This window comes from Alligator mississippiensis, chromosome 11, assembly GCF_030867095.1.
Source record: "Alligator mississippiensis isolate rAllMis1 chromosome 11, rAllMis1, whole genome shotgun sequence".
NCBI lineage: Eukaryota > Metazoa > Chordata > Crocodylia > Alligatoridae > Alligator > Alligator mississippiensis.
In genome coordinates, this window is record NC_081834.1 from 41,488,857 (window position 1) to 41,513,336 (window position 24,480).

The window sequence follows — 24,480 nt, forward strand, 5'->3', positions numbered from 1 at the left end:
TTTAAAACTGTGATCACGTTGTTTATGGGAAGCCTCAGTAAGACACATCTCCCTTGTCCTAAATCATCATTCCCTGGGGGAGATCTTTTCCTGCTAGTTATTACATTAAGCACTCATTGCACTGTAGTTTATTGCATTAAGGACACATAACCAGTCCTTTGAACAAGGACTGTTACCCAGATCTCCCCCTTCCCAGGTGAGTGTCATAACTGCTACGCTGGGGAGTCATGCCTACTTTCTCTCTCTGGCTTGATGAATCTTTAATTCTGTTATAGATCAGTGGAACAGTAAAGAATACCCAGAACAGCATATAGTTGGGTGGTCACAGCATACTTATAGGTGGTGAGGCTTGGAAACCTTCTAGCACAGCCTAGAATTGGTCCCAAATCTCATCCATCATGGAAGAGTCCTTAACCACAAGGATGTCATATAAAAGGGGAACACTACCATCTCCATCCTTCTTTGAAAAGAAGCCTGTGACTCCTGGCTGGTGTTTGAGGAAGGTGGGGTTCAAGGCTATAAGTCCTGATTGGATACAGTTGCCTTCTATTAGCATTGAGTGGGGTCCTAAGCCTCAGAAAGGAACAGGATTTAAGACACAACTCTGTCATCAGCATTTCCTATTGGCTATCTCTCCACTCTCAACTCACCGTACTGACCATTGTAGAGTCTACATGGAAGTGCCTAATGCTCCCCACATGCTCTAGAGAGGGCTCAGAGGTCTAACTCAAAGCTGTGGATTCCATTTAGGGACCTTTGTGAATCTGGATCAAGTCTCTAATCAGTGGGTGCATCTACACATGCCCCCAACTGTGCATTTGTTACTGTGCCGTCATTTAGTACTTGCTTTAGTGTTAAAAAAACTAAACACAGTAGCATCAGTGTCACAGTTCCTGGCTGCCCATGCTACGTCACCATAGTGACAAGCTGCAGCAAAGTCGTGTTTTGTGTAGACACATCCAGTGGGTGATAGGAGGTAGCATATTTTTGACCATCAGGGCTCCTGCATGGAAATGGTTGTGAATCCCTAGTACAGATATTAACACTTGCCATACATCCCTGACCCTCAGGGTCACCATCTATAAAATAGGGCCAATCATACTCACCTGTCCCCCAGAGGCATTGTGAGACTTAAAAGATAACTGTGTGTCAAATCATTTGAGTGGAAGATGCTGTCAGAACACAAAGTGTTTCTAAAACTATGGTTACCGGTGGCTGCAGAGGTCTCTAAGGTTTTAAATGTCACTCATCTGGGCAAGGTAAGGCTTTCTCAGGGCTGGTAGCAAAGATCACACACATGAGCACACATACACACATACACACACTCAAAAAAAGGCAGCAATCTTCAAATACATGCATGCCACACACAGACCTTGCTCCATAAAGGTTAATGCTTTCTAAAAGGGTTAGCATTTTCAGGGAGATGATTGAGCCCATCACTGAATACTACACAAACATCACTGTCTCTACGGGGGGGGGACCCCAAAACCCTATGGCATTGCATTTGACAACACATCATTTTAGTAGGGAGATACTGGAGGAAAAAAATGCATAGAGATCTCCTGGTATTTATTCCATCAGTTATAACAGTACCATAGAATAGGGATGGTATATAAGGTGTAGATAGTCAAATGAAAACATGGCATGGTTACAACACAATGTATATACAGGTAGATTTCCCCAGTCATTACACAAATGGCATGTTTGTTTTGCTCTCCTGTAAAGTACCTCAAATAGAGTCAATCCCACACGGTAGAAACAAAGTAGAATCTGAATATTTCCTTTCTTACACTGAAGGACATGTAGGGCCTGAGATGATGGGTTCAGTTTCTGACTCTGCCACTGACTGTGCCACTGACTCAGGTAAATTTTCTAAGTGCTTTGTGCCTCAGTGTCCCCCTCCATAAAATACAGCTGATGGCACTCTACTTTCTTTTGAAAACACTTTTGGGTTCTGTCATTCACTGTTGTTATTAATTGCTATTGCTACAGATCCAGGGAGATTTTCCTTCATGAGTTGTCCTTAGAAAGAAAGCACAGTGAATGCCTACTACCCCTACTTGCAAGCTTGCTCTACATCTCCTCCACTCCAGTAGAAGTCAAGACAGAGGATCTCAGGCAGGAGAAGTCTGTGTTCCCACTCACTGGCACAGTTCAATCACTCTCCAAGGCCATCACACGCTTCCCTCGCTCCTTTGCTCAAATGAGTAAAATGGGGTGACCCTGTGGGTAATGGCATGGAGAGCCTATATCATAGGGCCGGAAAGGTGTTTGGGGGACAACAGGGTTGCTTTCTTGTTCTAACCTCAGACTGGAAGACACTTCATATATATTGGCAAGTACAGGACAGGTAAGTCTGTTTTAGGGACTCTAGGCTGAGCATGGCTTAGAAAAGGTACCCAACTCACGCCACCCAGGGGAACAAACTCAGTGGGTTTCCCACTGACTAATTTTTCATAAACCATGGCCACCGCCAGACCATCTACTGTGCCCCCCCCTACTCCAAACATTACGTGTTCAAGAATGGGGTGGTATTGTGGTAAGGGGTACAGCCAAGTCACATAACAGAACATTTTTCAGCTGACTGCTTCAGGTCCTCCAGGGTGGCCTGGGCTTTATCCTTCAGGGAATCCAGGTCCAGGTTCTGGATGTTGGTCAGCTGTCCAATAACTGAGTTCTTTTCCTCTTCCTCTTCATCTTGCTCGATCATCTTGGCCAGCTCTTTTGGAAGCTCCACATCCCCTCCTGCCAGCTGGATCTGGTTATCATCTGTTTCATTCTATAGAGTCACATTGATCAAAGGAAACAGTGAGCAAGCGTATCAGAAAGGTCCTGCTTTAGTCTTTTACTTAAGCTCATGTTCATTTTATAAGTGAATGCCTACATCCCACTATGGGCATAGAGATTGCCATTCCCTTTATAAAAATGTTTTTTGTGTTTCAAGACTATTCTGAAATTCTCCTTCAGTTTTCTTTATACTAAATAGCTCCAATTCTTCCAATCATGCTTAAGTGCAATGCTGAATAGAGCTAGATTGAAGCTCTTGATTTAAGTTAGGCATATGCTTAAGTAATCTGCTGAATCAAGACCAGATCAAGTTCATCAATATATTGAAGAACCATGGAAAGATTAAGTGGTAACAGATGCAGGAAAATTGTCCTGGTATTGACAACATAATTGTGAAGCCAATCTGAGCTGAGTGAATAAGACAAAAAGACTCATCAATGAATAAATTGTTCTTTTACTTAGAACATGTCTCCTCCTCTTTCCTTTGTGCAGAAAGCAAACAAGTGAGCAATCTAATACCTGGCACTCATGGCAGTGGAAGATAAATTTTGGCATGTGGGTAAGAAGGGCATGCATGTTCATCCAGCCAAGGCATAGATACAATATGTGGAAATATTTGGCCTTCCCACACTAAAATTAGCAAAACTCCAATTTAGAATATTCATCATCAAGTCACAGAGTTTAAAAAAATATTAAAAAGGCTTTTGTTGGATTAAGTAGGGAAAAAAAATGTGACGCTCTTGTGGTTATTCTATGAACAGAGAAAACGGTTGAATTAGAGTTGATTAAATTGTTCTCAATGATTTATTCACTCCACTCTAAGCGGAAGGCCAAAAATAGGAATTGATCACAAAAACATTCACTAAAACGGGGACGGAGAAAATAGTTATTAAAAGGAAACATTATTACTACATTCAGTGGAATTTACTCTGTGCGGCTCAACTCCTAGCTACACTAGTGTGAATCCAAAGGGAACCCAATGACTGATTTCAGTAGACTTACTCTGCTTTCACACTGGTGAAACTGAAATCTGTGACTGCCTGTGCACTGAGGGGCAAGGAAAGAGATCAAGAAGGTGACTGACAGGACGGATGATTGGATCAGAGGCTAGAGATGTTTACACCCATTAATGGCCACGTAAAGGGACTGCTGTCCTGCTGACCTGCCTAACAGATGGCTCTATAGGGCTGTGGTGTTCTTGTGTGCTGGCTGGCAGTAAGCACAGACTTTGCTAGATACATGCTACATATAGATGGTGTGAGAGTCTACTGTAATTCTTAGGAGTAGGCAGAGATGGGATGGTAAAGGGAGAGTAGGAGAGTCAAAAAGCCCTAGGGATGGAAGAATCCTGTCTGAGAGGAGAGGACACTCTTAGAAGTTAGGCAACACCTTGCATCAGCGTGACATGAAGGAAATGAAGGCAAGGAGGCTAATAGGAAAGGATTCTTCCCACCGTGTGTGGGAACTCTAGCAGGTGGTTTGTAAAGTTTATAGTTCTGTTTCACCTGCCTCAGCTGTACATGTGACACAATCTGTGATAACATTTACCCAGGCCCCATGACATGAGAAAGAAGATCCCCAATTTTTATATCCATCTCAAAAGGGATTATATCAGACTAGACAGGGATCATTGGGACATAGGGTGCTCTCATGTTGCCCCACGTCATGAGGTTGACAGGTAGAATCCTGCCCCTCCCCACTCCCCCGCCCACCTCTGAGCGGCCCGGGGGCAAGCAGTGGAAAAGGATGTTTTTATGGAGCCTTAGATGATTGAATTGCATCCCTGGCCCCTGTTAAGACAAGAGAGGTTAGGACTCAAAGGCATCAAGATTTACCTTGGGCAGCCTGTATTTGTCTCTGAAGTGGGTCCTGAGTGTGGCTCTCTCTGCTTTGCGCTGAGTAAATTGAGCATCCCTTTCCATTCTGGAAACAGAGATTAGAAAACAAGTCATATTTTCAGCCACCTCCATGACATGGCCAGAGTCCACTCTGGTCACTAGGATGATACATTTCCAATAAGGGTTACTAATCCCAAGTACCGACATGGAGGCAGGGCAGGGCCTAATCAAATATCAACCAGTCTCTGTTAGACAAAGGGGGATAGGAGGCAGAGAGGACTGCTTTCTAGTTGACATCCTGAGGAAGCTTTCACTGCCTTTTGTCTTTCAGCCACACTGAGGTGTACGGAACATCAAGGGACAATTCTCCTGGTCTAAGTAGATGTCTGGACTCAATTAAATGTCAGATATGGACAAAAAATGCCCTACCATGTTTCTGTTCAACAACACAAACTTGGGAAAATAAAACCCATGGGGGTGTGAAGAAGTATCGGTCAGTGTGTTAGAGATTTGGCAATTTTGGTTTCTTAAATAATGGTGAGTGGGAGCCTAGGAAAGCAGATGGAAATGACAGGATGTTCCATTCATCTCTTTGCTTCTTTTTACCTCACCTGATTTTTTTTCCAAAGCCATTGCTTTTATCTACATTTCACAGCCAACAACTAAATACATAACAACACAACATATTCCTTAAACAGTTAGACCAATTGCCACATTATTCCAGTGTATTAAGCAACCCAAACTGGACAATGCTACTTATCAGATTTCTTTTTTAAAGCAATGTAAAAGACCTTACAAGCATGGGATATTTTTTCCCCCAGTAAATTTCTCTTTCTACCCCATTTGGGAGGACATGGTGGTTATGAATTTGGTCCATGCTGAGGCCAATGTTTCTGGCAAAACCCACTATGAAGCTGTTTTAGACTGAAATCTCCACTGCTTCACTTTCCTACACTTTGCTTACCCCCCCCACAACCCCCCCCCCACAATACAGAAATCAAAGACATTAAAAGCTAACTTCATGAGGGAGAACTATCCCCAAAACCCCATAGTGAAATGTGGCCCATCATGAGAAAAACAATCCCCTCACTGGGATGCAAAAGCGGATTAAAAGATTACAGCTTTCATTAAAAATGTATTACTAAAATTCCCCGCCTTCTGCAACAATGTTCAAGTGTTTATTTCAATTTCTTTTTGCAAAGGGGGAGGCGGGGGGTGGGGAGTTTCTTTGAGAAGAAAAGAAGGGCAGCTGTCAGCCCTGGGTTTAAAACCAACCGATCTGTCACAGCAGCTGCCCTAGCTGCTGTAGCAGCCCACTGTGTATAGAAGCACTGTGGAATGATCCGGTTTCGAACTCATGCTAAGGTTAGTTACAAGTAAAGACAGGGGCTCATCCTATTTCTAGCCCCCATACCATGTCAGCGCCTCACCGGCGAGGCTGCTGGCTGACATAAAGAAAGATCACTGAGTTGATTCAAGCAGTCTTCACCTGAGATCCTACAGACAGAGACATTTCCCGTTCCTCTGTATGTTGCATCCCTTCCTCCTTCAGTCCAGCCCAAGAGTAATGGGCAATACAAACCCGGGGCTCAACATAAGGGCACCCACAATGGTCCCTTTTCCACTTTGTCCTGCAGGGTTGCTCCCCGTGGACTAGTGTCCTGATTTGCAGGACCCTATTTTCCTTGCCTACCTACTGAACCCTCCCCTTGTCCCCAAGTGAATTAGCCAACCACAAGTTGAGGCATCTATGATTATCTAAGGCCCCTTCCAATGGGCAGCAGAGTGGACAACGTGGGTACTGATCTCCCAATGCCACAGGATATCCGAGATCCCCCTGCCCACAGCACCCGGGGAGAAGCATGGGAGTGGACATGGCACAAAAGCACCCAAGGGAGCCCAGGGGCACTTACTTTTCCTCCACCAGCTGCTTCTGGTATTCTTCATATTCCTCCCTCGTCATGCCTTGGGCTTCGGCTGGGGATTTCTCGCTTTCTCCCTTCTCTTCTCCTCCCAGTCCCCCAGTAAGGTTCTTCAGCTGACCACCCACCATAGTCTTCACCATGAACGCCATGGCGGGGCTGGCAGACGCGAGGCCAAGTCGGTGCTGGACGAAGGAGAAGCAGCGCTATGGAGGGGCTCACATGGGCAGGGCGCGCTCCCAGCGCCCCTCTCCGCCGCCCATCGGACGCCCGCGCCCCGTTCAGCACCGCGGCAGCGGACAGCTCCGAGCGCCCCCGCCCCGCCCCGCCGCGGGTATCTGCGGGGTCAGCACCGCGGACAGCTCCGCCGGCTCGGCGCTCGGGGGTGCCCTGGCCGGGGCGGTGCTGCCGGGGGGATGCAGCCAGGAGAGGCGCCCGGCTAGTCTGATGCCAGCTCCCAGCCTTGCCACTCTTAACTCTGCCCACTGGCTCCCCGTCCCCTCCCCTCCCCTCCCCCCACTCCCCTTTGCAAAGAAAGGATTAAATTGTTTACTTGTGTGACGCCACAAGACCACATGTCCCGAGAGCCCCTCTCCCCTCTACAACCACCCTCCACCCCCCCACCCGGTGCTGCTAAAACCTGGGACACTTGACAGCAGATCACCAGTCCAGGGGGGTCCAGAGACGCTGATGGATGACCCCTCCGGCAGCCTGTGGGGCAACGAAGGAGCCTAACATTTCCATTCAGCCTCAGATCGCTCTTTAGTGCAGAACTGGTAACCACCAAGTCTTCCTTTCTCCCTCCACAGGCTGAGCCCGCGGAGCTGAGAGCAGCGCGTGGCTCCGGCGGCACACAGGGGCAGCCGAGAAAAAGTCCCGCGTTTTAATCTACGGGATTAAAACCAATACAATCATCATCCAAAGAAAGCAATCGATTCAGGCTGAGCAAGGCTGCCGCGGAGATTACTGAGGCTGGAGAGGGCAGCGGCTTTGAGCAGGAACCGCTCCCAGCTGGAGGCAACCTCAGCTCAGCCTTGGGCGAAACTTGCTAGAAAGTGAAGGGGAAGCACTTGGCTAATAGGAGAAGCGACGTGCAGCCAAGGGGAAGGAAGCGGGGAGGAAGCCCTACAAAAACTATAACAAGCTGGATTTAAAATAAAAAATAGCTAAACTAAACAAATAGCTTTGTCTCAAAGAGACAGCCCGAATCGCTTTCCATTTTCTGCAGCTTCGGTAGAGGCAGGGGCAACTTTCAGAAGGAATCAGAGGCTTCCCAGGCAATGTGGATGGTGGAAGGGAGCTTAAGCCCTGCGGTGAAGTTCATTTCACAAATGACTGCGCTGTCCCATTCAGCGTTTCTGCACTCGTGGGTCGCAAACCAAAAGTGGGCCAGAAGAATATATGAAAGGGTTGTGAACAAACTTTTAAAATGGATCCTTTTTTAAAGTAGACAAATGTGGGAAACAATGGCTTTTTTCCCCTGCAGACTGTCAGTTCCAGCCTGCAAAGGGGCTGCTTGGGTTCCCCCGACCCACACCCTGGGGGGTTGGGGCCTGAGGGGCCAGCAGGTCTGGAGTGAGGGGCACTGGGTTGGGACTGGCCATCAATGGTTACAAATGGGTCCTGGTACAAAAAAGGTTGAGAACCACTCTCTCTCTCTCACACAAGGGCTCTTTCAGCCTACCTAAACTCCCAGGGTCAAGAGGGGGATGTTATTAACTTCTGACTCTGGTTCCAAATTTCTATTGTTCTTATAACCTATGTTCCCCTAGAAGCCTCAGTCCAAGTTACTGGCACCAGTAAATAAAATCCCTCTCCATTTTTTTTCCTGATGAGGTTTTTCCTGAGCTCTACTTTCCTCTTCCCATCCATGTCTTTAGATCCCCAACTGCTTTTGGCTCACAGAGATAGATTATAAGGAAAGCCCTTTCTGAGGAATTCAAAAGTAAGCAACTTCAAAAAAAAAAAACACAACAAAAAAACCCTACCTAAATCCTCCAGTTTGAAATCAATGAAAGCTTTTCCAGTTTGGGTCAGGCCAACAATAGAGAGACTTGAACCAAAAGCAAGTCTACTGGAAATTCATAAAAATGAATCCCAGCCTACTTAAAGCAAGATACAGAAGGAGCCCAGTTTTGAGCCCAGTTTTCTTCCTTTGAGCCCAGTTTTCTTCTTGCCCAGGCAGGGGGTTGGACCTGAAGATTTGCAAGGTCCCTTCCAACCCTACTTCTATGATTCTATGAAGGAGGAAGATCATTGATTTTAATATATCATTCTTTTCTCCCTCTCTAGATTTCATAGACATTAATCCTATGCTGACCACCTCTTCAATCTTTTAATTAATTTTAGTATCACAGAATTCATGGATTTTGCATTCACAACCAAACCAGAATGCACCTAACTTCCAGATGGTATCCTTGTGTTGAACATACAGTCTTATGTCTTTGTCTTCCAAAACTGTTTGAGAAAGAGGAATTTATTGTCAACAACAAAATCCCTGCTTGTGGGAAAATCTTTCTGATTCTTAAATGTAAAGACAATCTCTGTGGATTAAAATGAAAGAGCATCTGTGAATCTACAGAAAAAAAATGAAGGAAGGGGGTGGGGGGACTTAACCAACCTCTAGCACCGCTACAGGCAAAACTTTCTCTGTTAAATAAAAATGAAGATTTTTTTTGCTCGAATAATAATCTCAGCTTTGAGGTCATGAATTACAAGTCAGGCAATGATGCACCTAAAGGCTTTGGTGCTCCAGTCAGTTGTTGCTAAGGGGCCAAGTCTGCCTTTTAATATATTGGCTGGTGATTTGGAGGGCCTGTTTCAGCCATGTGAGGTGAGATGCCATAATGGGAGGTATATTCAGATGAAGGCTGCACATCTCAGGAAAATCAGGTTCCCCCCACTTGAGCATATCAGAATAGAGGAAACTCAACTCCTTAGTCACATGTGGCCACTTTTCTTAGAGGTGTAAGTGCTCTTCTCAGCTTCTCAGCCACAAAACGATGGTTTTTACTGCCTTTGGAAGGATTTTTCTCCTACAATTATTCCTTCTACAGCAGTGCTGGGTGAGCTCAGTCATAATTAGAACCCCATTTTGCTAAACACTGACATAATAATGCACAGTCCCTGGTCTTGAAGGCTTTATAATCTAATGTAGATTGCAACATGTACGTAAGCAGCCCTTGACAATTTTTTTTCTTTCCTGAGACATTAATCATTACTTCCCATTATCAAATGGCTTTAAAATGCTGGACACTATCAGCATTTCCTAAGTGGCTGCTGATGATTTCATTCCCATCTCTCTAATGCCCTGGTCTGACTGTTTTTGTTGTAATGTGCAAATTGCTTTTCATAACTCCCATTATTCCAGGCACAGGCACTCATCTCGCAGTTCACTGTGCCTACAATGTCATCCAGAGCACATTATAATCACAGAGAAACATGCCTGCAACCACTGGGTCTTATTGATTTATTAATGATGCACTAGCAACAAATGAGAACAGGAGATTAAGCAACTGGTTAGAGTTGTGGTTTTAGATCTGGAGGTCCAGCTGTATTGTATTTGATGCAGGACTGTGGCAAAGGACCAAGGGGAAGGGGAAAACTGCTGTTTACTCCCAATGCTGGCACCAGTTTGATCCTTGGCCCAAGTTAAAACAGCCTCTAGCCTTAAGTGGTCCTTGCCTTTTATTAGCCCTTGCAGAGGTGGAAATTTTGCTGTGCTAGGATTTCCAGCAAAATGTTTTGGAGTCTTAATACATTTTTCATCCTGGAGAAGCAATAGAGAAGAGCAGAAGTGCAGCCCAGTGTTATTTTCCCCTCAAGTTCAGGGGATCTTGTTCTTTCTCTACCATTACGAATTCAAGCCAGACTCCCACACTGAGTCAAGGCCTCAATACCTGCTCCGAATCAAAACAAAAAATAGAATGCTACAGCACATGATCGCAGGCTGTAAACAGTCTCATTTCTTCAAAGAGAAATCCTTTCATCAGAGATCCTACAGAAGTATAGGTCCATCATCTCATTTAAAGTACCTGTGAAGTATGTGAGATAAAATGTGCTAACATTTTCCTCTTTCCCCCAGTACTGTATATCAGGGGTGTTAAAAATATAGCAGGATCCAGACTAAAAAGCCCCACTGTCCTCCCCTCCCTTGCTGCTCCTGGGTCTGAGTTGATCCACACACAACCAAACTGGCCCTTCATGCAGGGCACTGCATGCAGCATGAGTCCTGGACTGGCTGGAGCAGGTTCCACATGCAGTGCAGTCCCAGTCTGGGGGAGACCAGAGTTGCTGCATGCAGATTCTGGAGCAGGCACTATGGGTGTTGGATCCAGGATGGGGAGAACTCAGGGGCATCCATGGGCCCAATCCAACCTGCATACTGGCTTTGCAGCACTAATCCAACCTGCACAGCTGGATGAGTTTGATACCCCTGTTATAAATTAATTGTGGGCCATTCACATAAATTGCCAGTCATTTCAGAGAAGCCTGTGAGCTCTCACTCATCATCTAATAGCAGAGGAGCAGCAATGCAGCTTGGAAGGGCAATTTTTATAAATGGCTGTGTTACTCCTGTTTTCATCTGGGTCAAAACCCAGGAAAATCAGAAGTGTATTAAAGGGAGATACCTTTTCCAGCCAGAGAGATTGACTATGATAGAACTGCAGTCTCCTCAGCACTCAGGGTACCTCTGGGCAAGCAGCAAAGTGGCACCAAAAATGATCCCTCGATTCCAGGTTGGGAGAGAACAGCTGGCACAAGAGACTTGAAGTCAGAACCAACTAGTTCAGGAGGAGCAACAAAAGTGTAACTTTTCTGTCTGAGAAACTAAGTGAAAATGGCTTCTGATGAGCTGAGCCACTTGGATGAACCAACCAGGGACCTAAGAGATACTCCAGTTGACTGACCATGTGATTCACGGCTGTCTAGAGAGAAGGCAAACAGTTTTGCAGAAACCTTCTGTGGATGATGTGCGAATACAAACAGCGAATACAAACCAAAGTTGCTTTGGGGATATGACGCAGAGTAAATCCAAATGCTCATGTGGTTCAAGCTGAACTGCCCTCATAAATCAAGCAGTAAAGCTTATTCACCAGAGTACTATGAGTCTTCATTTGGAATTAAATCTAGAGAGTGTTTATTCTTCCCTGCAACACACACACTCTGGCATACATCAATCTGGATGCAGTTAAAGAGTCAGAAGGGTCTAATAGGGAAATCTTCCCATGCAGAAAATGTGTAGGACTGTGCTGCTGTCTTTCAAACATTGCTAGAGGGAATATAGCTAGAGTGAAGCTAGAGGTAAGAAGGAAGTGCTATAATGCAAAGTAAGCATCCAGATGTTTCTTGCACATATTCAGAGTATTCCACTTATTCCAGTCACTGTTGAGCTATAACCCAAATCACACACACAGTTTAAATTAGTAGGAAAAGAAGAGGAGGTGTCTTTCACCTTCATAGGAAGGAGAAAATGGAACTGGTGGACAAGGAAGCCTTTGATCATAAGGTTATAGGAAAGTAGGTCTGAAAGGGACTTTACAAGGTCATCTAATCCACCTCCTTGCTCAAGGCAGGATCATCCCTGACTAAACCATCCCAGCCAAAGTGCCCATGTAACCTGCTCTTGAAAATTTCCAAGGATGGAGATTCCATGGCTTCTCTAGGTAGCCTGTTCCAATGCTTGACCACCTTCACAAAGTCAGAAAGTTCCTCCTAACCTCCAACCTAAATATCCACACTGAAGCTTGAGGCCATAGCTCCTAGTCCTGTCACCTACAGCATAATGAATATGCTAAAGTGAAAGCATGGGGAAAAAAGAATAATTAAGACAAATTCAGACTTCACAAATGAGCCCTAGGTTCTTTCTTACTACCCTAGCACAATGTGTTTGCATTAGCAGATCATGCTAGAGAACCATGCATTTCTTTTCATGTGGCTTGAGGAAGTGCTTACCTACAGGAAGGTCTTCAACCCTGCACAAAATGGCTGCCTGTACTTCCACCCCATCTGCCATGTATTGATGGACTTTCTAGGTAAACTGTCATCCAGAAGAACAAAAAGGAACAAGAGGTGTTAACCTCTCATCCTCATGAAAGGTTGTGTCGTTCTCTATTCCAGTCTCCTCGGCACTCAGGGGACCTCTGGGCAAGCAGCACAGTGGCACCACCTTATTCCTACTTGCACTAGGCCATTGTCATAGCAATAACTTTAATCTGAAAGCAAAGGTCCCTCTCGGATCCTGACCTCCCCTGCTATCAGTCGGTAGGGGCTATGGTATGGAGCAAAACACTCCTCCTCTCCACAGGCTTAAAATGGCTTTGTCTGTGACCCATACATTAGTTTAGGGGGAAAAAGTTAGAAGGAGAACTCAATCCCCTTGTCACACAGCACACCAGATCATCATGCTATTCCAAGGCAGGCAATTTTACCTTCTCTTATCTCTCTGAAGCCAAGCTGTTTTTTATCCACTAAATATATTCAAAGTATGAATCATCCTTCTACCCAGGACTCTAACCTGCAGTAATTAGATGTAAATCCTTGCCTGACCCATTATCTCAGCGTATATTATATCACACATCTTTATGGATTATAAAAAGGCAGGACAAAACCTCACCCAGTGGAAGCCAACCTAACTTTCACTGGCAGAAGCTAAGAGCCTTTTTCCTCCACTGATACCTGACATGAAAGGAGGCAGACCTAGGTTTCATTTGTATGAACACTGGCCCTCAGTGGATGTTTCAGCCATATTTCTCAGCAGGACTGAAGAGTATTTGCTATCCTGGGTAATAGGCATATCCAAGCATTCATTAATGCACTGTAATTATGGCGCATTAAGTTTAGTACCTGTAATCTCAGGTACTAACTTAATGCCCCATAAATCAGTGCTACTGTGCATTAGCCCTGGCACATGGTTTTTAAGTGACACTAATGCGCATTAGTCTAATTCTACTGTGCATCAACAGAGTTTTTTCATGTTGTGCTCATGTGTGGTACAATTAGTCTACTATGCAGTTAGCCTCTTGTGTAGACATGCCTAATGAGTATCAATCAAGATCCTATTCATTAGACTGCCTCAGAAAGAGGCCACATTTTCTTGGCCCTCTGGAGAAACAGAGAGAGGATCAGATAGCCCATTTGTCTTCTGATATAAAAGGTTTTTTCTCCAGTATAGATAGGATTACCAGTAGTTAAGCTTGTTGCAACTTGAAGATCTCTCTCTAAAGAGTTCTGTGCCACTAATGAAAGAAAAAATGTGAGACAGTCACATACTACAGTGATTAGAGATCTATGGAAATCTAAGTGTATAGGTAGGTAGACAGCCAGGAGAGATTCATGTCAGGTGGCTGTAGTGTTTGGATTCAATGAAGCCAATCCAGCATGAATGAGAAGAACTAAACAACAAACTTTATTGTGGCACTTTAGGCCAGCCTTTGCAATCCTTCAGTCTCTCTAACTACTCTGAGGGACCATCCCCTAGTTCCCAACTTCTGTAGTCTTCTAAGTAAGGGAGCATCTCTAAATCATAACTTCTATTACTATTAGCTTCTCCCTCCAGTCCTTCAGAAGAAGAAATCTTAAAGCTGGAACTCCTTTTTAAGAAGGAGATAATGGAATACATATTTAGAACTCAAAGCCCAAGACCCTGCACCCCTTCCAGAGATCAGTCTTCATATCCACTGGGAGATTTACTGGTATCTGGGATCCCGCCGTTTTAATAGGACCAGTTTTCCTTTCAGCCATACCAATGCAAATTCACCAAAGCCATGCTGATGTCAAGTTGCATGGGTGAAGGGGAGGCTAGTTCAAGACATGTAGAGTAATAAATCCAGTGGGTGGGTACAGGACTTTTACTTTTAATGCCATCATCTGCAATAGTATTTGCCCTGTGAACAGGGGAGGCAAAAGGAACTGGCCTTATGTGATGCCCACTCTGTTTCCTTGACTATTTTGCTCTTAAATCTTATGGGAGATTTTTAGATGCTCCAAGATACTGAGTAGTTGAGTTCCATCCTGAAAGGTGTATGCGTGAGTTGGAGACAAAGTGTGGAGGAGATGAGGATTTAAATCTAAGAAAAGCAGAAGCTCTCTCTGCCTGGAGAAGTCACGCTTCTGTCACAATCTGTGTTGATTGTTGTTCTGTGCAATCGGGACAGACGGTTACATGGAATCTGTGTACTGAGCTGTGACTACACAGCTCTGCCACTGTGCTTTCCTGTTCCTGCCCCACCTGTGCAATGGGCTATTTAGAGCAACCTTAAGGCTACCCTAAGTAGCACCAGCTACCAGCAGTCCATATGGCTAGGCCAGCAACCAGGGATCAGCGCTGCTTTAATGAAAGCATTGGTGTCCACTTCCATCCAGAAATACCCTAGGGGCACTGGTATTGATGAGTTGGCCCCACCTTAAACTAGGGAGAGCTCTCTTTGGCCAACCATAATGCAATGCCAAGCAGTCTGAACATAGGGGGGGGACCTTTAACGCCATATGATGGCATGAGATGAAACAGGAGCGTACAGTGGCCTGGTCTCTTTCCTTCCCTGACACAGAAGAGATGGAAGATCTCAAGGATGAAAAAGAACATATTGTTTGGGTTTTGAAAGTCAAACCAAAGTACTCAGACAGAGCCTTCCCCTGACACTTTGTATTCTTAGCGTTCTGCAGCGATGTTAATAATGGAGCTGAGGGAAGAAGCATATTGCATGTGGGCACAATAAAAATATTGATCTAGAAGCCCAAGATACAAGGAAAGGAGGAGGATGCACGGAGGAGCCAGCAGGGAGTGAGTCACTCTACAGTGATGCCGTCTGTCTCTGATGGGTTGAGAAGGTTTCCACCATGCCTGGCTTCCTCTTAGTGACTGAAAACACCTGACCCAGGGGCTGGTCTCCTGATGACCACTAAGGATTGAGGATGGGAATGATGTGGACTGGAAGAACCTCTGACAAAAACAGGGGGGGCAGGATTCCCAGATCTCACTTGCTCGTGCCAGCAAGCAGGCCACTGTGCAGAAGTACCCAACTGGATGATATCCCCTGGCTTGCAGACAGATCAACCTGCATGGCTTTGTTGTGCCCACTCCTTCCTCCTACCCCTTGCTGCCCCTCTGTGCCACATGGCATATGCCAGCCCAAACAGGCAGTGGGGACAAACAGAAAGCAACCTTGACCTCTTCAATGCGACTGTGACTTCTCAACATTAAATATAGCCCTGACTGTGGAAGTCCCCTGGGGAAATGATCGCTCAGATCTTTATTCTACATCACCCCAAATGACCCTGGAGATGCTCCTCCCTCCTCCATCCCTGAGCTGCACCACTGAGTGGATGACTATTCAGATAAGGAAGGAGCAAGGGAGATTTCTTGGGAAGTGCCATGCTTTCCCCAGTGATGCCCCATCACACACGTGCACACATCACAACATAACTGGACACGATGTCTCCTCGTTATCCCCTGACCCCCATCCCTGCAGTGTAACCACTCAGAAATGGGGAGCCACAGCACTGAATACCACTGTCGCTGTTTATGAAACACTCCTCTTTGAGCAGATGCCGAGATAATGCTAATGGTAGCTGGCGGCAGCAGCACTGACCCGTGCTGACAACGTGTTACCCCTTCCCATGTGAAGATATTCATTTAATTACAGCAGCTGTCTGAGCGCATGCCACAATCCCCACCGCAGAAAATCATCATTCCCTTCCCTGGGTTCCCTGCCTTCCCCTGCCACTGACCCACCCCCGCTGCACAAAAAGAGCCTCGGGAGCTGCAGGCTGTCAGAGGATGAGCATGAATGTCCAGGAAAGCAGGAATTAAATCAATGACATGCCACACACAAGGGACGCGCCAGCATGCCAAGTGCATGGAGCGGGGGGAGCATGCACCTACCGAATGACACAAACATGCATGGACAGACACATACAGCTGCAGACCAAACCATGTAAACAGGCACATGGGGGGACATGTGCTGTCCAAATGCCAGTAGCTTATAGCAACCCCTAAGCAAAGGCACATGCACTCGTAAACACACGCACACATGCACACATGAACGTTTCCCCACAGGGAATCTTCCTAGAGTTGTCTAGTTTCTTTAAGTCTATGGCAGGAGGTGACTGTGACCTACTGGAGACAGGGATGTCTTTGTACATCATGGTAAAAATATCTACACATTCTATAGGGGCTTGTGGGATATGGAAACACATAGGTGCACACTTGATCTGGGAGGGTTTCAGAGCATGGGGGCTAAGGACTTGACAGACTGAGTTTGCCCCTTTGACTAGAGTTAATTAGAGCCTGTGCACTTTGCCGAACAGCAAACACAAATAATTAGGCTGGCAGATTGTGAGGGAACCCCGTGAAATGTTCAAAACACCTTTCCCTGCAAACCACGACATACTTAATCCTATACACGTCTCTCCGAGATGCTGGCGATGACATATAGAGCACATTTGGCATACCCTGGGCTTGACAATGGATAAGCAAATGGGTCCCATGCCCCCAGTGTGTTTACAGTCTAAAAAAGGCAAAAGCAGAGGGAAAACACACAGAACTGAACAAACAGAGAGCAGCTAGCAATTGTTACAGCTGGAATTTCTCATGGAACAGATGGGTTGGGTTTTGTTGTTTTGTTTGGGTTTTTTTGAAGAGGAAAAAGCAGGGCACATGGCATACATTACTTAGCAGGCTGTCTCAGGCATATGGGGCAGCCTGGAAGGAGGCAAGAAGTCAGGAGGGAATGTAGGAGACTCAAAGGGATCAGTCAGGCTATCCACTTAGGTGTGGAGGTAGGGAGCAAGAGGGGTTAAGGCAGAGATGATGGCTGGAGTGAGATCACAGAAAGACCAGAGAGGAAGAAACATTATGGAAGTCAATGCTGAGACACAGAAGATGAGAAGAGAGGTCAGAGCAGCAGGGAAGGAAGAAGATCTTAGCAGTAGCATGGAAGTGGTGGAAGGTGTAGGGATGGCAGTCGGGCAGGGAGGGGAGGATTATGGAAGAGCTGAGGCAGGAACTAAGTAGAACAAGATCTTGAGTCTGGGCAGTGGTGGGAGGGAGAGGAAGAGGTGGCTTCTAGGCAAGAGCTCAGAAGATGGTGCCCAGGTTCTGAGCCATGGCTGGTGGTGACAGAGACAGCAATGGAGAGCATGGGAAGTGAGGGGGCTGGATGGGGAGAGGGATGAGGAGGTAGGGATGAAATGTTCAGGAGGAAATGGCAGGTCTGGGTAGGTGGGCAGGACAGGGGGCAGCTATTGCATGCATCTAGTATTCTCCTGACCTTTCACTCCCAGTGTCTGGGAGACACAGACGGCAAAGTCCCACCGCTCACACAGGTTTCTAACCTGTGTACAGGACCTCCACCTGAAGCAGGAGGTACACGGTCCCACTAAGGGGAATGCCATACTGGATCTGGTATTGGCAATGGGAGATGACGTGGTAGGGGACCTACAGATCGGTAGCCATCTGGGGGACAGTGATCACCTAATAATAGAATTCACCATAAGACGTCGAGTGGGTAAGGTAACTAGTAGGGTGAAAGTGCTAGACTTTAGGAAAGCTGATTTCAATGAACTCAGGTGATTAGTCAAGGACACACTGCAGAGTAGGAGTTTTGAAGTGATGGGAGCCCAAGAAGGGTGGCTGTGCCTTAAGGAAACGATCCTTCGGGCACAAAGTGAGACAATCCCCATGCGAGGTAAAAGAGGGAAAGGGGCCAGGAGGCTTCCATGGCTGACCAGAGAAATCCAGGGCAGCCTAAGGGCCAAAAGGGGAGCACATAAAAAGTGGAAACAGGGTGAGATCACCAAAGACGAATATACCTCCTCTGCTCGTGCTTGTAGGGAGGCAGTTAGGCGGGCCAAAGCTACCATGGAGCTGAGGATGGCATCCCAAGTAAAGGATAACAAGAAATTGTTTTTTAGATATATTGGGAGTAAAAGGAAGGCCCAGGGAGGAATATAAAATTTAGCCCCTGCTAAATGGGCAGAAACAATTGGTGACGGACGGGGGGACAAGGCTGAACTCAACGAGTTCTTTGCCTCAGTGTTCCTAAGCGAGGGGCACGACAAGTCTCTCACTGGGGTTGTAGAGAGGCAGCAGCAAGGCGCCAGACTACCACGTGTAGACCTTGAGATGGTGCAGAGGCACTTGGAAGAACTGGATGCGTTTAAGTCAGCAGGCCCAGATAAGCTCCATCCAAGGGTGCTGAAGGCACTGGCCGACATCATTGCAGAGCCACTGGTGGGAATATTTGAAAGCTCGTGGCGCACGGGCCAGGTCCCGGAGGACTGGAAAAGGGCCAATGTGGTCTCCATTTTCAAGAAGGGGAGGAAGGAGGACCCGGGCAACTATAGGCCAGTCAGTCTCACCTCCATCCTTGGCAAAGTCTTTGAAAAAATTATCAAGGCTCACATTTGCGAGAGCCCGGCAGGACAAATTATGCTGAGGGGAAACCAGCACGGGTTTGTGGCAGGCAGATAGTGCCTGACCAACCTAGTCTCTTTTTATGACCAGGTTACGAAACGCCTGGACACAGGAGGAGGGGTGGATGTCGTATACTTAGACTTCAGGAAGGCCTTCGATACGGTATCCCACCCCATACTGGTGAACAAGTTAAGAGGCTGTGATTTGGATGACTACACAGTCCGGTGGGTGGCAAATTGGCTGGAGGGTCGCACCCAGAGAGTCGTGGTGGATGGGTCGGCTTCGACCTGGAAGGGTGTGGGCAGTGGGGTCCCGCAGGGCTCAGTCCTTGGACTGATACTCTTTAATGTTTTCATCAGCGACTTGGACGAGGGAGTGAAGTGTACTCTGTCCAAGTCTGCAGATGACACAAAGCTATGGGGAGAAGTGGACACGCTGGAGGGCAGGGAACAGCTGCAAGCAGACCTGGATAGGTTGCACAAGTGGTCAGAAAACAACAGAATGCAGTTCAACAAGGAGAAATGCAAAGTGCTGCACCTAGGGAGGAAAAATGTCCAGCACACCTACAGCCTAGGGAATGACCTGCTGGGTGGCACGGAAGTGGAAAGGGATCTTGGAGTCCTAGTGGACTCCAAGATGAACATGAGTCGGCAGTGTGACAAAGCCATCAGAAAAGCCAATGGCACTTTATCGTGCATCAGCAGATGCATGACGAATAGGTCCAAGGAGGTGATACTTCCCCTCTATCAGGCGCTGGTCAGACCGCAGTTGGAGTACTGCGTGCAATTCTGGGCGCCGCACTTCAAGAGGGATGCAGATAACCTGGAGAGGGTCCAGAGAAGGGCCACTCATATGGTCAAGGGCCTGCAGACCAAGCCCTACGAGGAGAGACTAGAGAAACTGGACCTTTTCAGCCCCCGCAAGAGAAGGTTGAGAGGCGACCTTGTGGCTGCCTATAAGTTCATCACGGGGGCACAGAAGGGAATTGGTGAGGTTTTATTCACCAAGGCGCCCCCGGGGGTTACAAGAAACAATGGCCACAAGCTAGCAGAGAGCAGATTTAGATTGGACATTAGGAAGAACTTCTTCACAGTTCGAGTGGCCAAGGTCTGGAACGGGCTCCCAAGGGAGGTGGTGCTCTCCCCTACCCTGGGGGTCTTCAAGAGGAGGTTAGATGAGCATCTAGCTGGGGTCATCTAGACCCAGCACTCTTTCCTGCATATGCAGGGGGTCGGACTCGATGATCTATTGAGGTCCCTTCCAACCCTAACATCTATGAATCTATGAATCTCACCTCCACCTATCTTGAGGTGCAGAGTCAAGGCAGGATCCAAGGTGCTGTCACACTCTGTGAAGGCAGAAATAATTTGGGAGATCTGATCTAGGAATAACTAAAATAATTGCTACTCAGCCATTTTTTCACTATTGTGATGTCTGTCTGGGGTCACCAGGACGTCTAGCACTGATACTCAACCAGAGTCGGGATCCTCAACCAGATGGTGGCAGATGTAAGAGTAGAACCCAGGCGTCCCAGTTCTGATACCAGTGCCCTATCCACTAGACCCTACCATTTCTAAGAAGAGAAGCATTATTTACCTCATTTTTCTGAACACATAGCACAGCATTATTTTAGCATAGCCAGGGCTTGGAGCATAGTTTCATGTCAGACGCAGATTTAGATATCAGGCACCCCAACAACAGGGGCATTGACCTCTGAGGTTTGGGATAGGTCTGACCTTGAAAGGAAAGTGACTGTTTTTTTATACCAGTTAAAACACTCATCTTTCTAGCTGCAGTGGACCTGGGAGCAATAGAGTTGTCCTTGTGAGAAATGTCATCTTAACTGAGAGCTGCTCTAGCACTGTTCCATATGGACCTTCTCCCTGGAATTTGCTTTCAGCATGTGGGAGCTGCTGCTTCTCTTCCCCTTTCCTGCCCACTCATGTTCAAGGCCTGGAAAGGAAACAAGGTGCATCTGTTATGCTGTATCTGACACCCTTATTACTGGGACCTGTTCTGTTCGTCTTGGCTGCCATTGGGTGGTGATGGGGCTGGGCTGGCATTGGGGGTTGAGGGCAGAAGTTTGATTGACTACCTTACCATGGCAGCAAACCCTTTTCTGGATTTCCTGTTTAAGTCCTACCCTGAATCTACTTGTTGGACCCTAGGGGGTGCTAGGAGCTTGTCCATTCTTCTGTTTTGGTGACTGGAAAGGATATACCAGCGTTGGTAACCCTGTCTGTGGGATACTCACCTTTCATCCATCTGTCAGAACATCTCATGTTGGGTGGTTTCATTACAATTGTCACAAATTTGCTAGCTCCAAGTGAGGCCACTATAACTCAACTGGATACTTGGGCTTTGGTTCTGAGCCTGGTGCTGCATAAGCTGTAGGCTCCCCTCAATTTATCTTCCTTACCTTTGGTGTAGAGCAGTAGATCATAGCAGTGGTAAAACCCATGTCATGTAGAAATGGCATGGGCTTCATCATTGCCCTAAGGTTTACAGTCCATTATGATCATCAGTGCCCATTGAGATTGACAATGAAACAAACTTGCCCCACAAGACTTTTAAATAAAGTTGTAGTAACACTATGATATCTGTGCCTCATTGTTTCTATGATAACTTCGACTTTAAATATTCCCATTGTCTCTTAAAAAAAGAGCATCTAGGTCGTTATTGTCCTTGGCATTGTTGCATTTGTTTGAAGTCACTGCATCATTAATTAATCAAAAGCCCAAGAACTTATTTGGCATCTACATGTTAATGCTTTTTTAATTAACACAATGGACATCACAGCTGAGGGCAAAGTGGTGGAATTCTTCACTGGGAAACCACAAATTAGTTCAGAGGGAACTGCAGAAGTGTCCTAGAGATATTATAAAACCCAAGGCAATGAAAGGCAACTCAGTTCACGCAAACAGAATCAAACTCAGTCCATGTTCATTGACTTCAAGTGGATTCATTTAGTTCTTGATGGATACAATAAGGTCTTTGATTAGTCTTAACCCTTTGGGTGTGTTTGCCTCTTTACGCAATTGTGTGCTCTTACGCTAAGTGAACACTGCAAAAAACATCTTTCACCATCTATTCAAGCCCTTGAAACTGGATGCCCAGCATTTCAACTGCACCGAGGAAGCTTACAGAGAGACTGGAACCCTGAATCAAGAGCAAAATTGCAAAGAAAGCTGAAACACCCAGCACTTTGAGGCTCCAGCCTCACAGACAGCAAAAACAGCTCATTGCCTGTTGTCGCTAATGATGATTCATGCCACAAACTAAAGCAGGATGGAAGATGACACAATTAGGCCCAGCAGAAAGAGAAGATCAGAGGGGAGAAGGAGCTTCAAAACACAGAAAACCAATAAGAAGAAACCAAGAAGTTGTACTTAGACATGAGCAACAGCTCTGAGTTAAACAACTTGCCCACTATCTGTTCCCCACCCACTGACATGCAGTGGCCCAGGGTAAGAAAGATGCTCTAAACGCCCTCAGCCTGTTGAGAAAGAGATTCAAGGCTGCAAATCAGACTGATGAGAATAGTGGGAGGCCTCTACAGGAGAGGTGGCAATGTGAGGCTGTGCATCTGCACTAAACAACACAGTTTGCCTCCCATGGCTTGTATGTGTTGCATTGTCACCTGCCCTGTGACTCGGTGGTCTAGCAACCCACTTCCAGTCCTATATCCCTATACTTAGTCACTGTTCCAGGACTTACCTGCCAACTCCACCCTATTGGTCTCCCCAGTCTCCCAAGAAGAGGCCATAGGCAGCCACAAACATCCCCCTTTTGCCTATCAACATCATACACAGCCCCAGAGATACAACAAAAGCCTCCAGGGCTGCTGGCTTCTTCGTCCTCAGGCCTCAACAGTCTCCGCTGCCCCAAAATTTAAAAAGAACAAAAAAACCCATTTTGGTTTAGAGCATCTTTCTTACCCAGAGCCCTTTGGAGTTTGGCTTGGCACGCCATGCCGAGGCCCAGATTTAGGCCCTTGCTTCAATCGGAACACTTGTCTGAGGAAGGGGAACTTGGTGGGGCCAAAATGGGGGTTTTTTTTGTTCTTTTTGAATTTGAGCAGCCGAGACTGTTGAGGTCCAAGCACGAAGAAGCCAGCAGCCCTGGAGGCTTTTGTTGCATCTCTAGGGCTGTTCATGATGCTGGCAGGCAGAAGGGGGATGTTTGTGGCTGCTTATGGCCTCTTCTTGCAGGGCACAGGGCCGTCTGTCACAGGTTCAAATTTATTTTTTTTTAAGTGTGGGCTGGAGGTGGGCAAGCTGAAACTCTACAGGCACACAGCCAGAAGCAACCTATTGGTTGGTTGCTGCTGTTTCATCTTGGATGCTTCACAGTGCACAGTGAACAAGAGTTGATATGGGGACAGGCTGAGCAGCAAACACCCCATGCAGCTAATAATGGAGAGAAGAAGTAGCTGGAGAGAGACGGAGAAAGAGAGAGAACGAGAGAGAGAACAAGAGAGCTGGTTAAAGAAGTGTCTGGAGCTAGGGTAAAGCATCAGGTCCTCCCCAGAGCAGGAGCAGATCCAGGGGGCATGCACAGGTGCAGCTGCACCCCGCTTTTATTCCTGCTTCACCCAAAATTTAAAACCAACTACCTGGGAGTGGCAGCAGCATTTCTAGTCAGGCAACAGTGAGGGAGTTAGTTGACATCATGGCTCATTATAATCTACCTTATTCTTTCTAAACTCTCCATTCCAGGTGTTAACAAACCTCTCTCCTTCTTAATAGTCTTGAGGTTCCACCAATCAAGATAGACTTTCTTCTGCAATTCTGCTATCCATTAGCTGCTCTTGGTAATGTAGCTCTTATTTCACAGTCCTGCAGATGGTTTTAACTCATTCCAATCAAGTTATATTTGTTTTTGCATCAATCTTAAACTAAATAATACCGACCTAGGTCCTTGGTGTATTAGTAATGCTTCTAGTTTCTTCTTCACCTGGAGAAAAATGTTTCTTGTGTTATATGTGATGATGCACCTCACCATGTGCACCCTTCTTTTCAAAATCATAGATCTGCCCATGCCCCAGGGTATTAACTACAGCAAAGATCAAGCCTGGAACCTGTATCTAGACATGCAAGCTGATGCAGCCCTTGTTAAGCAGGCCAGTGTGGTGGGCTAAGGCTGCAGCAAGGTCATGAGCCTCTCTCTGTGCCTTGGTCACCTCTAGGAAGGGAGAGACAGCCATGCTCAGTGAGTTACACATGGTCTATTTTCTAGCTCTGCAACAATCCAGTGCAAATATTTGCTGGGTGTTTATGAGAATGAGTGTCATGACAGACTCTTCCTCACCACCCAAGACTTGCAGATCCCTTTCCCTAATGCCTATTCAACTTTCTGCGTTCACCAAGTCCCTGGGTAGCCTCAGCTAAATCCTGCCTTCCCTGATGGCCAAATCACCTGATGGCAGTGAAGCAACCCCAGCTGTTCAACCTGTAGAACCCTATTCACATCAGTAGAACTCTCTTCACATCAGTGCAGTCCATCACAGCAGCCTGGG

The 24,480-nt window shown here is 46.5% G+C and overlaps 1 protein-coding gene across 2 annotated transcripts; it reads right to left on the reverse strand.

Moving 5' to 3' along the window:
* Window positions 1–1,552: 1,552 nt before the first annotated feature.
* Window positions 1,553–7,579, reverse strand: CPLX3 (complexin 3). Of its 2 annotated transcripts, XM_019477379.2 has the most exons (4): window positions 7,188–7,579; window positions 6,539–6,732; window positions 4,623–4,710; window positions 1,553–2,779 (listed from the first exon to the last, which is right to left on the reverse strand). In XM_019477379.2, exons 2-4 carry the CDS (start codon window positions 6,697–6,699, stop codon window positions 2,558–2,560), a joined length of 471 nt encoding a protein of 156 aa, XP_019332924.1. In that variant the 5' UTR covers window positions 6,700–6,732; window positions 7,188–7,579; the 3' UTR covers window positions 1,553–2,557. The 2 variants fall into 2 exon arrangements, with proteins under 2 accessions (XP_019332924.1, XP_006273204.1); XM_006273142.3 differs by lacking the exon at window positions 7,188–7,579 and having other exon boundaries at window positions 6,539–6,997.
* Between the last annotated feature and the right edge of the window lie 16,901 nt (window positions 7,580–24,480).